At 36.0% G+C, this 16,507-nt stretch overlaps 2 protein-coding genes across 3 annotated transcripts in view; both read right to left on the bottom strand.

Moving 5' to 3' along the window:
- Positions 1 to 2,526, bottom strand: part of rcan2 (regulator of calcineurin 2) — a 68,835-nt gene extending 66,309 nt beyond the window's left edge. For both annotated transcript variants that reach the window (XM_082148313.1, XM_082148314.1), the window contains exon 1: positions 2,383 to 2,526. The gene's annotated coding sequence lies outside the window, so the exon portion shown is untranslated. The remainder of the gene's footprint in view (positions 1 to 2,382) is intronic.
- A 1,245-nt stretch (positions 2,527 to 3,771) lies between these two features.
- Positions 3,772 to 16,386, bottom strand: cyp39a1 (cytochrome P450, family 39, subfamily A, polypeptide 1). Its single transcript, XM_082147008.1, has 12 exons — positions 16,112 to 16,386; positions 14,878 to 15,013; positions 14,551 to 14,725; positions 14,132 to 14,281; positions 13,845 to 13,938; positions 13,063 to 13,158; positions 12,881 to 12,971; positions 11,938 to 12,071; positions 11,571 to 11,666; positions 10,604 to 10,692; positions 5,681 to 5,768; positions 3,772 to 4,590 (listed from the first exon to the last, which is right to left on the bottom strand). The coding sequence occupies exons 1-12, from the start codon at positions 16,286 to 16,288 to the stop codon at positions 4,522 to 4,524; spliced, it is 1,395 nt and encodes a 464-aa protein (XP_082003134.1). The 5' UTR covers positions 16,289 to 16,386; the 3' UTR covers positions 3,772 to 4,521.
- Between the last annotated feature and the right edge of the window lie 121 nt (positions 16,387 to 16,507).

Raw genomic sequence — 16,507 nt, 5'->3', positions numbered from 1 at the left:
TTCAAAACATATTATTTAATTACAAAACAGGGAAAACTAAAAAAGCTACTTAAAGTACCCTCACGTTCTGTTGATGCTGATATATATATCCTGTTTTCCTTGTATTGCTTTAAGATATTTATGAACTGTATTTTCTCTGTACACCCATGCAGCATAGGAAGTGCTTGTCCTCACGACAGGTGACACAGAACTAGAACAGTTACCTCCCAGAACCCCATCGAGCAGATGTTAGGCCTAACCCCTGGCCTCGGTAACTAATGCTCCACCAAAAGATTAGCCTAGGTGATGGGCTTAAAGCAGAACTGGTCTCTTGTCAGCCCACAGAAACAACAACGGCAAGTGGGGAACAGCTTGCACCCATTTCCATAGAGCTATTCCACATGCCCTTTCTTCCCATGATCCCCCCTGACAAGCTTGGTCCGTGGGCAAAGCCAGCACTGTCGCCGGTGTCACACGCACTGTTAAATCTCCCGCAGCTATTTTTGGGATCAATAGCCCATCACCAGCCACACATACACGCTCTCTAACACACGCGTGCTCTCACTTTCACTCAAGGCTATAGATAGAGGCTGGAGCTGTCTGGTTCATTCTTGCCCTGTGTAAACGAGGCTAAAAATAGAATGAGGACTAATGAAATGCAGAGATTGTGAGGAACTTGATTAACATGAAGACTTCCAGACAGGGATCAATTTCATTTACAATATTACAATGACCCTGTTATGAGATAAGGATGTGCAATTGTGCATCAACTATGCATGAGCATAAGCATGCTTTTGGCACTCAGCTTTAGATTTTAAATGCCTTTAATTTTGGAAATGGTCTTTAAAGCTCAGCCAAAAAGCATACTGTTTAACTGAAGCTATAGACATGTTTGCTTGTTGGCATGACTAAGGTCACTAAACATCGAAAATATATGGTTCCTCCTAACTCACCAAATGAATAATCAATATCATTCACCAAATCTTCATTTCAGCCATACAAACTAAAAGGGGAAAACAGTAAAGGTATACGCACTAACAAATACAGTAAACAAGTACTATTAAATATTGTTTAATCCACGTTCATTTTTTTAAAGTAGGGGAAACTAGAAAGCTGCTATAAATACCCTCATGTATGCTTTGTTAATATTGACTTTACTCTGACCCCAAATTCCCCAATGATTTTTTTTGTGTACACAAACAATTATATAACCAATCTCTTGTTTCCCCAATCAAATTCTTTTTTGTTTTCATGACCTAATTAAAACCCATTTGACAGATGTTATTTTGGCAAATTTGGAAGGTTATTTTCAGAAATATGACTGTTCTCCAATATTGTTTTGTGTGTGGTCAATCTGAGATATACAGCATATTCTGGAAAAACTGCATTAAACTATTATAAATAGACAATTGGCTAATGTGCACACTAATCAGAACATTTTATTTTATTCAACTTATTTTTAACTTTTTATTTTTATTAAAAGGGCCTTGGGGTCTCTCAGATCATGAGGTTTAAAAACAGTCAAGTTATTGCTTTCAAAAATGATGTATAACGAAATGCTCTAACAGTTATTATAGTAAATGTCAGTGTACATGACCTTATTAGTTACAACTAAGAGATTTTAAAAGCTTTTGGGTACAAACATTGGCTGTTTAAAAATAAATAATTCTGTATTATATAATATGTATGGTTTGTACAGTGCATAAAGGGCAAAATGAAAAGGGTAAGTGTCAATCACAGTCTACTGCAACCTGTTTGCTGCATCCCCTTTGAGTCATCACTAGAGGAGCGGTCCCTCTGTCGTCATCACCTGACATTCACTTTTCTTCTATTCGCAATACCAATAAGGGTTTATTTTCATCATTTCTCTCTGTCTGATGACTAATATAACAAACCCTTATGGTGAACATGCCACATCAACATTTCAATTCCAGCAACTGTCAATACAGCACACAACTGGCCGCGTCTGTCAAGGTCAAGGAGTGCACTTCATAAACTAGGCTACTATTACAAATTCAATAGCATCATCAAATGTCTTGCATACTCTTTTTAGGATTGTAAGGCTGGTTATTGAAGCATATCTGTCTACCAATGCAGACTTTCCAAGTCCCCATAAACTCGTGTAAAAGTGATTTGTTTAAAAGTGACATGCATACAGGATTAAAGCAGTGCAGAATAAAGTAAATACTACAGTATACACTATAGTTCATACTACTATATGTAGAATAGTAGCCTATGTAGTATACAACACTTAAAAAATTCTGCATTCATTTGACACTCTCACGCTTTCTCTCTCTCTCTTTCTCTGAGCATGTATAAAAGCAGCAACACCTGTCAAAGCACTACAGTAGCCTACAGATACAGGATGATCTAATGGAGTAAGTCGACACGGTTTTTCGGTACCTGTGCGGGATGTGGCAGTCCGGTGTGCGTATCTTCTGTGCGGTGGCTTTGTCTCCCTCTCTTTGCCTTTGTGAATCAAGCTCGCATTCCAGCTGCGATTCACTAATCTCCTGACGTTACTGCAGACAGCTTGATTCACCAATGACCGCCTCCCGGCATTCAAATTATGTTTGCTCAACCCACTAATGAAATGCAGCGCTGCGAGCGCGGGGGAGATTCTGGGACCAATAGCCTTCTCCTAAAAGCCAATATGCAAATTTCGAAACTACGTCAGAGGTTTCGCCAGCAGTTGGATGTTGCGGCGCTATGACACGTTCAGCAGGTTGTTTTTAGTAAATGTGGTGCAGGGCAAAGCAGAGATATCTCGAAAAGAATTCTGTCAGACTCCAAAACACTTGCAGCATGGGTTGAATTGTGCGGTGAGTTAAATGCGACAAAATGTGATAGTGTTTGTGGGTATCTAATTATACTATAGTAAAAAAAAGAATTCCTGCTGAGAGAAACAATTGAAACTGGTTTGCTGGTCTACGTTTTTTTTTTTTTTTTTTTGCTGAAGACCAGATTTGCCAGGCTAGGAAACCAGCTTGAAAGAACTTTTTTTTAAATCCCAGTGGTTCCTTTTATTATATTATTGCTTATTATTATAAGGCCCTATTATTAACAACATTTCAGCAGTGATTTATCTGACATAATTTAATGCTTTTTTATTTACTCATAGCCCAATAGACCTAAGTAAATTCAGATTTTATGTGGCTGGCTAGATGTATTTAGTGCTCATGCTAAATATTAATTTGTATAACTTTTAGCTTATTCAGTTAAACAAGATAGTCTAACATCACCAGTTTACCTCATTACAAACTAGCTACAGGGTGAAATCACATCATCAAATATATCATATCACCACCACCCTCTTGATGTGAAAAGGGAAGTTTCTGTGTAATTTTTGTACTATTGATCATGTTAATGAATGTTGAATTACAAAACTTGTATCATCTGATCAGTAGCACACAGTTGTTTTTAGAGTTTTTGTATATTTTAGTTTTTAATTGATTCGTATATGGAAGAACAAGAATGTCAAATGAAATGCTTTATTTTGTTACATCACACCACTTTCGAGTATCCAAACATTAGCCTTCTGCTGAACATCTCTGGAATGTTGTAGGCTATTTGATGTACCTCCCGTGATTTTGCAAAGTAGGCCATATTTCTGGATCCAACATCCTAGTTGATCCTGGATGAACATTCCTATCCTATAAGATTTTAAGGTTAGGCTATGTTTGTTTGACAGGAAATTTGTTCCAAGATCAACAAAAGATGATGTTTGCTTGGCAAAATCACAGTCACATGGTTGGTAAGTAAATGGATATATAAAGAGGAAGGAAAAAAGTGTTTACAACACCAGTGATTGATTCAATCAAGTACATCATCATATTTAATCAATGTAAACATTCTGTTTGCCTTACAAATTAAAGATGCTTGCACCCAAGCATATACAATTGCTCCATGTAACTTGTGTCATGTAATGTTTTATCCAAAAATGAGTGTACACAGATGCAGTGAAGTACATACAGACTATTAGACAGATGTGTTTATAGAAACAATCCTTTTCACCACTATAGAAAAGAAGCACAGTGTTTATACATGTAATAATGTGTTTACATATTTCTGCTTCACAAAAAAGAACCTCCACTTAGTTCTATTGTCTATAAACCTTGGTTTTACTTTGTCCATATCATGCACAAGATGTTTAGCTGTAATATATGAGTGCAGTCGCATACGGTGTCACATTTTGTTTATTTCATACATCCTGAAAATGATGAAGTCTCTCAGTTCGAGAGAGGGATTTCCACAACCTCATGCTTTCTGATATATCATCTCTATTATGCCATCAGTTATATTAGAGGTTGACCCAACAAAACTGTAATATAAACAACTAATATTCTAAATTACCTTTAGCATTGTATGATTTTCTGGTTTAGTATTTGCTTGTGTCCATGTCACTGTTTAACATTCACCATGATGCTTAGAACCTCTGAAGCTCAGCCCAGGATATTATGCGGTTGATCTCCACAACTCTTATGTCAAGACTGTCAACAGAGCTCTAAAGCAGTAGCACAGCCCTCTGAACACATGCTTTCTCTATCTGTGCTTGTATCTCACTGTACAGGGTCCATCTGGCTGCTGGGTTCCCACCAAATGCAGAGGGCTCTACAAGAAGCAGATACATATATTTATATTTAAGTGCAATGACCACATACATATGATGTACAACCCCAGTAAGTATTTTACAATGTATGAATTTACTGCATTATGCAAAAAATACATTATAAAAACAAATGGCATTCGCAAACAAATGATTTAACTTTCTAAGCATTTTTAAGCGTTTTATCCAAATCTAACTACACCACCGTTCAAGAGATTTTTTAATGTTTTTGAAAGAAGTCTCTTTCATTTATTTTATTAAAAATACACTAAAACAATAATATTGTGAAGCATTATTACAATTTAAAATTACTGTTTTCTATTTATATATATTTTCAAATGTAATTTATTCCTGTTATGGCAAAGCTGAATTTTCCGAATTTTTTTTAACATTGGTGTTTATATTGTTTTATAATATTATTTATAATTTTCATATGAAAATGTTGTTTGATAGTAAAAATAAAGAAATTTCGGTAACACTTTACAATAAGGATTCATTAGTTAACTTCATTAGTTAACATGAACTTATAATAAACTGCACTTCTACAGCATTTATTAATCTTTGTTCATGTTAATTTAAACATTTACTAACACATTATTAAAATCAAAAGTTGTATTAGTTAACATTAGTTAATGCACTGTGAACTGACATGAACAAATAATGAACAGCTGGAGTTTTATTAACAAAGATGAACAAATACATTAACTAATGTTAACAAATGAAACCTTCAAATTTCAATATCAACAATTTATCAAGTTGCTGTAAAACAGAAATGTTGTTCCTGATCCTGTCCAAAGAAAGGTACTGTTTACATTTATGACCCATTCATGAATGCATGATTCATATCTAGATCCACGCTCCTGGAATGAACTTGGTCGTTGGTGGGCGAAACGTACAGTTATTTTTGGTCAGGCTTGAGAATTGCAAGAGTAAAGAGCAGGACGGTGCTTAAGCATTAGATTGGGCCCTTGTTGGGTAAATACTGCCATAGGAACACATCTGGAAATGATTAACCTAATGCCTACTTTGAAGCCATCTCTTTCAAGGCTTATTTACCATTCTCTATTGGATGTTACTCTTTCTCAGGCTGCTTACCGGTTTAGGCACTGGATCCAACAGGGTGAATTCAAACTTGTGGAGGATGAGGGCAACAAACATATGCAGTTCCATAATGGCGTACCACCTGATGACACAATAAACAACAAGTGGTTCATTTTCTTTTTCATGTGCTCTTTCTCATTAAGAACATTTTCTAGAAGCAAACTCATCGCTCTGAAGTGCTCATCACTTCACAAGCCGGCTTGAATAGCATGTGTATTAGTATTCCGATGGAATATTGCATGCTGTCTAGCTGCCTCCCTCCCTCGAGTGCTACTGAATACTGGGAAAACTGTGATTGAAATTGTCGGTAGAAAAGCAAAATGTGAATGAATGTCTTGTATTGCGTTCAAATTCCAGGTGCATTCATAGCCACAGTGGCCTTGTTTGGCGGATGAGTGAAGAGGAATATTAGATGCAGTGGAGTGCAAGAATGAAAGATTCCTGGGTGAGACAGAGAAAGGAATAATGCCAGGCAATAAAGGGAGGGCGAGAGATGCAAGTCATGATTCTTGAAATAATCATCCCAAATAACCTTGAGGGCCGTGACTCATTCAGGGGCACTGTGTTAGTGACGCAAGTAGCAATCTCCTAAAATGATCAAAATCAAATCAGATTGAGTGAGAAAAATGAAATACGTGGGTGTGCCACACTCAGTGTACTAATTTATGGCCATGTCCAGCTGAGAGATCTATACAAGCCTGAGAAATCATTACAGAGCCGCCTTATGACAATGTGACATTTGATTGCAGAAAGTTGGTAAGCATAGATTGAATATTTCAATGGCATTTTAAATTATTCCAGAGAGAATGTGATAGAGATGTTAAAGGGGTCATCGTATGCCCATTTTCCACAAGTTGGTATGATTCTTTAGGGTCTTCATGTAAAGTTTGTAACATACTTTGGTTAAAATGTTACCTTTTTACCTCCTCAAAAACAGCTCTGTTCACAGCAACCCGTTTCGGTGCATGTCTCTTTAAATGATAATGAGCAACTGCTCACCCCACCCCTCTCTTCCGTGGGGCGTGTCGACACATAAAGTGCTGTCTTGATAGACAGTATACAAATTGCTGAGGGCGTAAATATGCTAATACAGGACAGTCCGTCAGTGGTCATGGGCGGAGCATGAGCAATATGACATCATATTGCTCAGAAAATCCAAACGGCTTGATTACTGAGAGTGTTTAGGCTTTTTGAGGATTAAAAAAAAGGAGTGAATGGATTTTTTTCATTGTATGGTGGCTGTGTCCACACTGCAAAGACACATTTATGCAAACACCATATAAAATGGAATTTAGCATCCGTTGACCCCTTTAAATGGTGCTATGCAGTGTTGGGGTAATGTAACGCGAGTTACGTAATCAGATACTTTTTCCAAGTAACTAGTAAAGTAATGCATTATTTCTAAATGTACAACAAAATATCTTTTTCAAATAAGTAACGCAAGTTACTTTGTTTTCCCAATTATTAACTGACACCACTCCTGTTCCCATTGTTGAGAGAAATCGTGAGTGAGGTGCAAGTGTTGTGTACGCTGTGTAAACATAATGGTTATAGTAGTACAAGACTAAATGTGAGCATGCATTTACTTATCTCACTTACACAAAAAACAGATTCAGTATTCCTCAAAATTAATAAAAGCATTAAAATTCTAACTCAGAATATTACGCAAACCGGCAATAGTTAAATGTTAAACAACACCACTACTTTATGTATTTACTCTCACTTTATTAACCAGTGCCTTCGATGATCCAATTCAAGCAAACCAATAAGCAAAAAATTACTTTACTGTAGATAAACATCTAATTGTAGTTAAATTTTTTATGTAGTTTTATATTGCTGAAATAAAAGTGTTGAACTCTCTTCTCCTGCATCCTATTCTTCTGCAATCCAGGATGGCAGAAAAACTGAAAGGTTTGTTTGAGCTGCGCCTTCTACTGTACAGGCGTAAATTTACATTTCCTTCAGCCTGAGGCTTATTTATTTAACTTTTGTGTGAAAGGGACTTTACATTTGCCAAAAAAAAAAAAAAAATGTTGTTATTAAAAAACAAACAAGCAAGCCAGCCCTGCCCAGGTGAGGAAAACGAATGCAAAAGTAACGCATTACCCTCAAAATAAGACAATTAGACACTTTTGTTTAGGGAGTAACACAATATTGTAACACATTACATTTAAAAGTAACTTTCCCTAACACTGGTGCTATGCATAATGGAAAATGAATTTTATATATTTTTTTTATATTTGTTTAAATAATTCATGATTTCATTTTTTAATTTTTTTTAGCTCCTAATATACATCTGCCTTCCTCTCTATATTACTCCACCTGTATCTTACTTTTTTATCATCTGTTTCTCCATCTCATATATTCCCAGACTGATAATCATAGATGCATCTGTTCTGGAGGGTCTCGAAAGGTCACTGGTCTGTGCCTATGCTTTTGATCTTCCTGTGCAGCTGGGAAAGTTCTTCCAGTATTTATACATCTCTATTAACGTCATACTGACCCCAGCCGCACACTCCCCATGGTCTTGATGATGTCATCAGCAGGGGCCCAAAGGGCTGGAACATTAGGGCCAAGAATGCTCAGTGCAACATAAAAACAGTGCCATGGATTTATATCAACATGGCACTATATCAGGAATGGGACCATAGTGCACACTATCAATAATGCAGCTCCATGATTTACAAGCATCACCTGTAAATCGAATCACACGCTGGCAAAGTTCTAGGTGGTAACAGCTATGAACTTTTCGTGCCAGCCTTGGTGTAAATAACCCAAGGGAACTGACATTCTCTTCAATAGAGCCAAAGGGGAAAAGATGGGCTGGTGCAGCTTGTGGCATTTGCTATAGGCCAAGTGCAACCCGTAGTGTTCCTGCTACAGGCTAAAGACTCTGACCAAACCTTGAAGGCAAAAACAGCCCCCGAGAGCATTAAAGGTGCAATAAGCGATTTCTGAGAAACGCTGTTGAAAGTGAATCGGACCGAGCACCACAAAACACTAGTAGCCAATCAGAAGTAGGGGGCGTGTCCACTCATGATTGACAGAGAGTGGAGGACAGAGAGTGAGCAAGAGAGAGATTTGAAAAAAGACTAGAAAGAGAGATGGCTGAGAGACATTGCAAAAGAGAAAAGGTCAGAGCAATATCACTGGAAAAAGAATGGTTATGATCAGGCAAGAGCTTTAGGACCCGCGTTAATATTAGAAAAGACTTCCAGCACTGAAGAGACCTAAGCGGGAAAGCCTAAAAACGGTCTTTGAGGTTACGTTGTTTCAGCTCTACATATGAGTATTATTGGTTTTGCTATTTTTAACAGAACTAAGATATGCTGTGGTAATGTTAGCTATTATAACAGGACAGTTTTGAGTGTCATTGTTTGTCTGGGGTTGCTGGTGTGTGGCTGGCGACTAACAACAAACTCTTGCTTGTATATACTGGATATACAGTATGTTAATTTTTTGTTCTTGTTGTTCGTTCGTCATCTTCGTTCTGTTTTTCGTATGGCAAAATGTCCGCTTTGTCAAGTATCATCGTATGCATTATCCTCATTTTTAATGAGTTAAATAATGTCTTAAAATAACGTAAAGAGTTGTGAGGACATCGAATGTGTGTCAGATCTGCACAGGTCTTAAAGTGACAGAGGCCTAATAAACCTGCTTCTGTCACTGATGTTAATCAAAGAACAAAAGACAAAGAGAAAATCACTCGCCTGCTCTTGACTGATCTTTTGTAGCTTTAATATGGATTAATCTATATTTAATAAATTTTTTTATGCAGTGAAGACTGAAGTGTTTGATAACTTTTTTTCAATTTCTGTATATTTCCTACCTGTTAGATCAAATATTTAAAATATTCTGTCTTTGTTGTTTCTACATGAAATTATTACAATATAAAAATATATTAAAAACGTAATGTTAGGTGCGATTAATTACAGAAAAAAAAATGTGCTATAAATGTTTTAATCGATTGACACTAGTTGATTTCTGATATCAACAGTGTTTCTCAGAAATCGCTTACTGCGATTACTTTTTTTTTGTGCATGATTTAATTAGTCATTAGTATGATACCATTGTTGTCAGATTTTATTGCGAAAATCTTTTTATTGCTTACTTAAATGTAATCTTTACTAAGGTTTCTATAGATTTCAGTCTTTCCCCATTCAAGTAACCTGGAGCTGTACGTGCTTGACTGGAAAAGGAACTAAAACGCAGCCAGATGTGCATGGCATGAAAGCCCTAACATCTCTAAACTGACTTCATGAAAGATGCAACAAGTTCAATTGTGTTATCTGTACAAAGTTTAGAGAAGTTCAAGACAAAGACCAGCTGTCAAAGGAAAAAGAAACAATGATCAGCACTATGACGCATGAAAATATACATTTAAAAAAATAAAATTTTGCTCCTTGGTATTTCATTAGTTAAAATAAGTTACAATTTTATTTCATGGAATTGTTTCCCAGTATGCAGTTGCATGTTTAAATCTGAAAGTCATTTGACTGTTTATTGTGTTGGCACTGGTGGTTGTGTTTGTTGCCCCTTTGAGTAATAAGCGATGTGTGTCAACTGTCAAGTGCATCTTTTTCCTTAAATATGTAGGCTAGTTGTCACCATTGTGGTTTATGTGATGGATGTTAAGGATGAATATTTGGGATGAAATCGATGTGCAATATGTGTCTTTTACACTTTCAGTAGCAAATGTTTGACAAAAACCTGAAAATTAAATATATATACTGTATATATATATTTTTTTTACAGTTGAACAATTTTATCTAGAATACATGAAAAAAATATTAAATTATATTATTTATATATTTAATTACATGGAATACTTTCCTCGATTTAATTACGTTTATTGAATGTAAATTTTTTTAAGTGTACACAAAGATTATTTCGTATAAACACAACAGTTTTTCTAACCTTCCTGGGCACTGATTTTTCCCCCCTCCAAATGCCACAAACCCTTCCAAGAGGACATTCTTTTCTAAATCTGCCTTTTCCCATCGTTCCTGTGGGAAGAAAAGTTTCATTAAAAATAATCCACTCAGACGAGGGCCAGTCCAGAATACACCAACAGAGCCCGTCTTCCAGCACTCCAAGGTTTAATTTTATAACAAGACATATTTACAGTAATCTCTGAATAACTTTCAATGCAATGTCCATCCGTTCACTAATGCGCCTTTATTGTGCGCGTAAATCAATAATTGCTCGAGTTGCATTAGCAACTCAAAAGCTGACAAAATTAAAGCAACTTTTGAAATGGTCAAAAAGTCCAGCCCTCCAAGGTTTTCATAGATTCAAAACAATTTGTATAGTTATCCAATGGACAAGAATACTGAATGTTCATTTAGACAGCAGCCATATCCATTCAGTGTGTAAAATATTTAAGTGCATTTCCACTGTTAGAGAGAGAGAGTTTTTACTATAGATGTAGGTCTTACCCAGTCTCTGTGAGTGGTGCTATTTCTTTCAAGACATTAGTAGACAGAAATGGAATGGAATCTCTATAGGCGTTTGCCGGAAGGTTAATTGTGAAGATAACTGTCAGGCCTATTATTCCTGTTTTAATGGAGCACAGCTGGAGTTTTCAAGCACATTGTGACCAGCACTCCACAGCTTGCCAGACAAACTGGAAGGAAGTTTTATTGAAAGAAAATACTAATAAAAGAGATGCCGGTTCTATCTTTGATACCTCATAGAGCAAAAAAAAACTATGTAAAAAGACTCCTCAAAAAGTGCAGGAACATTTAATAGTAAAGCACTTTACTTGCTGGGGAAAAGCATTTTATGAGCATGTGTCTTGTGTCTATTTTATTTTGGTTTATAGTGGAATTTGGGTTAACCTCATCCTGTAGCTGAGGTCATTCAGAAAGGTGAAGTCACTCACAGGTTTGAAATCTTCCGGGTCTGGGAAATACTTGGGGTTTCGGTGAGCCCAGTAAGGAGACAACATCAGCATGTCTCCAGGTGGGATAATATAATTCTGAAAGCAGAAAACACACATACATAAATACAGTTCCTTTTTAGCTGACAGAAAGCCTGTTAATGTTTGCTTTGTAGCCTGTGTGAGGCAGATCTCTCTCTCTCTGTTATGGATAGGGATTTTAAGAATGAAATCTTAGCTTTTCTCTCCTTATTGTATATACGGTTTAAACACAGGAAAGATGCTGTTTATCTATGTGCTACTATAGTATTTGTTCTGCATAAATCCAAGAGAAACACTGGAAAAAACTGAATAATCTGTCATGGCTGACCTGTAATTTGAGAGGTCGCACTACTTTACGAGTGATGGCTCCAGGGGCCCTCAGCCGAATGCCTTCCATGATACACCACTTCACATATGGCATCCGCTGTAAGTCATCTAGGGTCACGTTTGTCTTCTCCTTGTCTTAAATGCAAAGCAAACACACAAGCACTATAGTGACTATCCATAGGCATAGCCTTAAATACTGATGTGTGCTTAAGAGAATGTCTAATTCACAATGAACAAAGCCTGGTTGGATCTGTCTAAACAGAAGCACAATGATACTTATATCCTATTTAACTTTCATGTGCTTTTGCGTTATGCATATAGAGGTAAATATGATTCATTTTGACAACATGCAAATAATGATTATTAGTGCATATGGAAATATTAATCTTATTTTCTGAACAGATTTGACAGAAAAAACATTACACTTAAATGTAAGGCTTGTCAAACACAATGCATGAGAGCTTGCTGTCCTCTAGTGGATTTGTGAGGAAATTCATGAATATATGGTCCCAAATATTGAGAGACAGCATATAACTATATAATATAGTTTTTTTGAGCAGCAAATCAGCATATTAGAATGATTTCTGAAGGATCATGTGACACTGAAGACTGGAGTAATGATGCTGAAAATTCAGCTTTGCATCACAGGAATAAATTACATTTTAAAATATATTGAAAATAAAAAACGGATCTTTTAAATTGTAATAAAATTACAATATATACTGTATTTTATTAAATAAATGCAGCCTTGGAGAGCATAAGAAACTACAAAAAGTCAAAAGCATTGGAAAATCTTAAACCATTTTTTAAGTTAGTTTATGTTTATAATGAAAGCAATTATAAAGTGCTACCAAATATATCCGGCTTTTTGTCTAATGTTGTCTGAGAGTATTGGAGGGGCTGTAAAGATAGAAACCCATTTGTTTTGAGAGATTGGTTTTTACCTTGGTCACCGAGGGCAGTGCTGATCTGATCCATTGCAATCTTATACACTTCAGGATTGGACACAATAAAAGCAATGGCCCAAAATGTTATCTAGAATGAAGTGAAACGTTTGGTCTCAGTAACATTCTGTTCATCTGTTAATCTGGGTTCACACCAGCACTGACATAAACCTCTTACTTACTGGTATAGCATTTGCCAGGGAAGCCCAAAGCAAAAGTAAACCATAATTTGGTAGATATTTGTCAGCTATTGAAGTAGTCAGGTGCTGTAGTAAAGTCTAAGGAGAAACAGTGACAGATTAGGAACTCTTTGGCTTTAATTGCATTATTAAAGGGATAGTTCACCCAAAAATGAAAATTCTGTCATCCTTTACTCACCCTCACACACACCTGTATGCATTTCTTTCTTCTGCTAAACACAAAAGAAGATATTTTAAAGAATGTTGATAACCAAACAGTTTCAATTCCCATTGACTTCCATTTTGTCCATACAATAAAAGTCAATGGGAACCAAATCTATTTTGTTAAACTAATAGGCCTACAGGTTTGGAATGACTTGAGGGTGAGTAAATGATAACAGAATTTACATTTTTGGGTACACTATTATATACTATATATACATATATAATGAGAAGAACAAAACTGTCTTATCGTACTATAAAAAAGGATTGGAAGCCTGACTGAAACTCTTTAGCTCCCTCTATTGTGCAAACATGTTCATACATTTATACATTTAACATATAAACAAGGCCATATGTTTTGAGATCAACATCTTAAGTAAAATTTTAAATAATTTCACATTGTTTTTGACTACTGTATAGAGAATGAAACAGTTGGCCGATATAAGCACTCCTTTTCGGTTTCCAGGGATTTAAAAAAAATTGTAAGATCTCCATAAAGACCATAGTTGTCTTTTATCATCAACATGTGGAGGAATCTTTGGTATAGATTACCTATATATTACCTTTCCATAACTCTCACTGTAGAGAGTCTCCTCTGCGTTGGCAACCATATTTCTTAGCAGAGAAATGAGCCATTGCTTTGAGTTTGCCCATTCCCTGAAGACAGAAAAGAAACATCCTTTACCTCTTTGGCTATAGATGTTTTGAATGCATTTAAGAAATATATGTAGATATGCAAGACCTTTAGTCGAATATCGTTTTAAGTAACTTGTGGAAACATGATTAAGGAGACTAATTGTGTTTAATAATTGCAGTTTTCAGTCATATTGTGGCAGTACCGCTCACATACTTCAGGAACATGTCTGGGAGTTGGGAGCCATACTCAAATCCATCATCATATGTTGTGAACTTCTCAAGGAACTCCTGCCTGGATAGGGCACTACTGGGGGAGTTACATTGGCCCAGTAAGTTACTCATCACTGCTGGATACATAACATTCCTGAAAACAAGTTAAGAAGTGTCTAATTCAGTTTTAAAGAACAATTTTTACTTGAATTTATCTTGTCAGATTGCAGGATCAATGTAGCGGATTATAATATATTATAGTCTACATATCATACGCATAATCTAATGATATGCAGTGGCATTATTAGGCACAGAATTTCTAATTTCCGTGTTAAGTTAACCAGCAAAATGTATGGAAGGTATCTACTGTTCTCTACGGGGAACTTTAGCACAATGTAAATAATTGATGTAAGAAGACTATACTTGATGAGCACATTTAGCTGTCCAGATCCTTCGCTTCCAAGGCTCTCCAAATGGTCATTAAATTCTTCACAGAGATGAGCGGAGAGCATTGCCGCGTTGCCCGGAGTCAGTCTGCCCTTGATTATGGTGATACAGGTCGGATGGGTCTTAAAGAAACTGTCTTTGCTGATAGAAGCTGGACAGGAACGCAAACAAGGTTAACATGAGTAATCACATTATCACTGACTACAATATTGATGACGTTCATCTTATATTGAGTTCAGTCAGTTCTAAGGTCACGTGTAAAAGAGTAATCGCATAGATTCAAATTTATTGCTAACATTGTACCTGTGTTGTAAACAGGTTCTTGCACTGCTTGTTCAAAATCAACATCTTTGGAAGTGAAAAAAGCTCGGAAGTCCTCATTTAGGGTCACAAACGTCAGTCTCTTCCCAGCAGCTACAACAGTGAAAACTGGTCCATACTAGGGGGAAAAAATGCTATTATAGTTTTAGGAATTGTATTGTATTATTTCTATTTCATACAAATGATAACATCAATGAAAAAATACAGTAAAAAACAGGCAATTTATTTAGTGACTCCCTAGTGAACCTTAAAAGACTTGAAAGTCACTCTTTTTGTGTGATTTTTGCCTTGGCAGAAGTAATTACTGAATTTTAGAGCAGTTGTCCATTCAGCAAACCTCTCATTAGCGTCGATGCTTTCACAGAACTGGCACAGTCGTGCCCAGAACAAAAATTGTGTCAAAAAAGGCCACTGTGTGCAGCTCCTGCCCTAGTTGCATAAATTAATGATGCTGAACTGAGCTGTCCTCAAACTCGGTTAGTATGGCACAGCTCAAAAACAAAACACACCAAGATTAGCCACAGGACTCCAGCGCAGTGTCTGGGTAATATTTTTGCAGTTGGTAATGAAAGTATAAACATCCAGCCATCACAAAAAAACAAACAAATCTTGCAATCCCACAATATTAATAAATATGCATGCATTATGTATATAAGCAAGCATGGTAAAGCAAATAATTTTTTTTTGTTTAGATAGAAAACCTGAGTGTACATTTTCTAATATAATTATATTGATTATATAATATAAATAATGTGCAGCTAACTTTAAAAGAAAACGTAAAACATAAAATTAAAATGCATATCTGTTATTTTTTAAATTGTAATTACCACACTGTGCTTTTAAACTTTTCGCATAATATTTGAGTGCAGCAGGTTCATCACAATTTGCATGGGAGGAGCTGGACTTCTGAACCCAATGGCAGACCAAACCTGTATGATTTATGCCACAGACAATTTGCAGACTTTTAAATACAGTTTTACGTTTTTATTTATTTATTTATTTATATTTTGTGGAAAAAACAACACTGAAATCAAATTTCAGAAATCCCACTGCTCTGTCACTTGCAGAAATGAAAATTAGAATATGAATTAGTATTAGTAATATATATATATATATATATATATATATATATATATATATATATATATATATATATATACTAGGCTATACAGTTATAATTCTTCATGCAAGTAATTTTCTCGAAGGGCAAACTTACTTTGGCTCTGGCTTGCTGGATGAAATGCAAAGGTGCTTTGCCAAATTCAAAAGCAGCACCAAACCAAGGTATCCAACCTCTTATGCATGGAGGAGCATTGGGGTGACTTTTACCCAAAATAAGATGAAAAGAAATAATCACAATAGACACAGTCAAAATTAAAGTAATCCATTCCATCGCAATCTAGAGTGCAATGATGCTCGACTGGAACGCATATGATGAGTCTGTGTGGAAAAAGTCCTGTTAACATATCTGTTTCGTATCAGATTGGATTCCCTCATTACGAACTCTGAGCCATGACCCCTCCCACCACACCGCTAACCCCTCGCTCTCTAAACAACCCATTGTATCATTAGCCCCTCCTATTACAACACTAACCCCTCCCACACTCTTCTC

This window comes from Leuciscus leuciscus (assembly GCF_965113295.1).
Source record: "Leuciscus leuciscus genome assembly, chromosome: 19".
NCBI classification, from domain to species: Eukaryota; Metazoa; Chordata; class Actinopteri; order Cypriniformes; family Leuciscidae; genus Leuciscus; species Leuciscus leuciscus.
Note: the sequence above shows the minus strand (reverse complement) of the source record. Positions and strands in the feature narration are given on the sequence as shown.

Coding starts and splice junctions, on each gene's coding strand:
- cyp39a1 (XM_082147008.1), bottom strand. CDS start 16,288: ATGGAATGGATTACTTTAATTTTGACTGTGTCTATTGTGATTATTTCT. Junction 14,726..14,877: donor AGAACCTGTTTACAACACAG/GTACAATGTTAG, acceptor GTTCCTGTCCAG/CTTCTATCAGCAAAGACAGT. Junction 12,972..13,062: donor CCCTGGCAAATGCTATACCA/GTAAGTAAGAGG, acceptor ACTTCATTCTAG/ATAACATTTTGGGCCATTGC.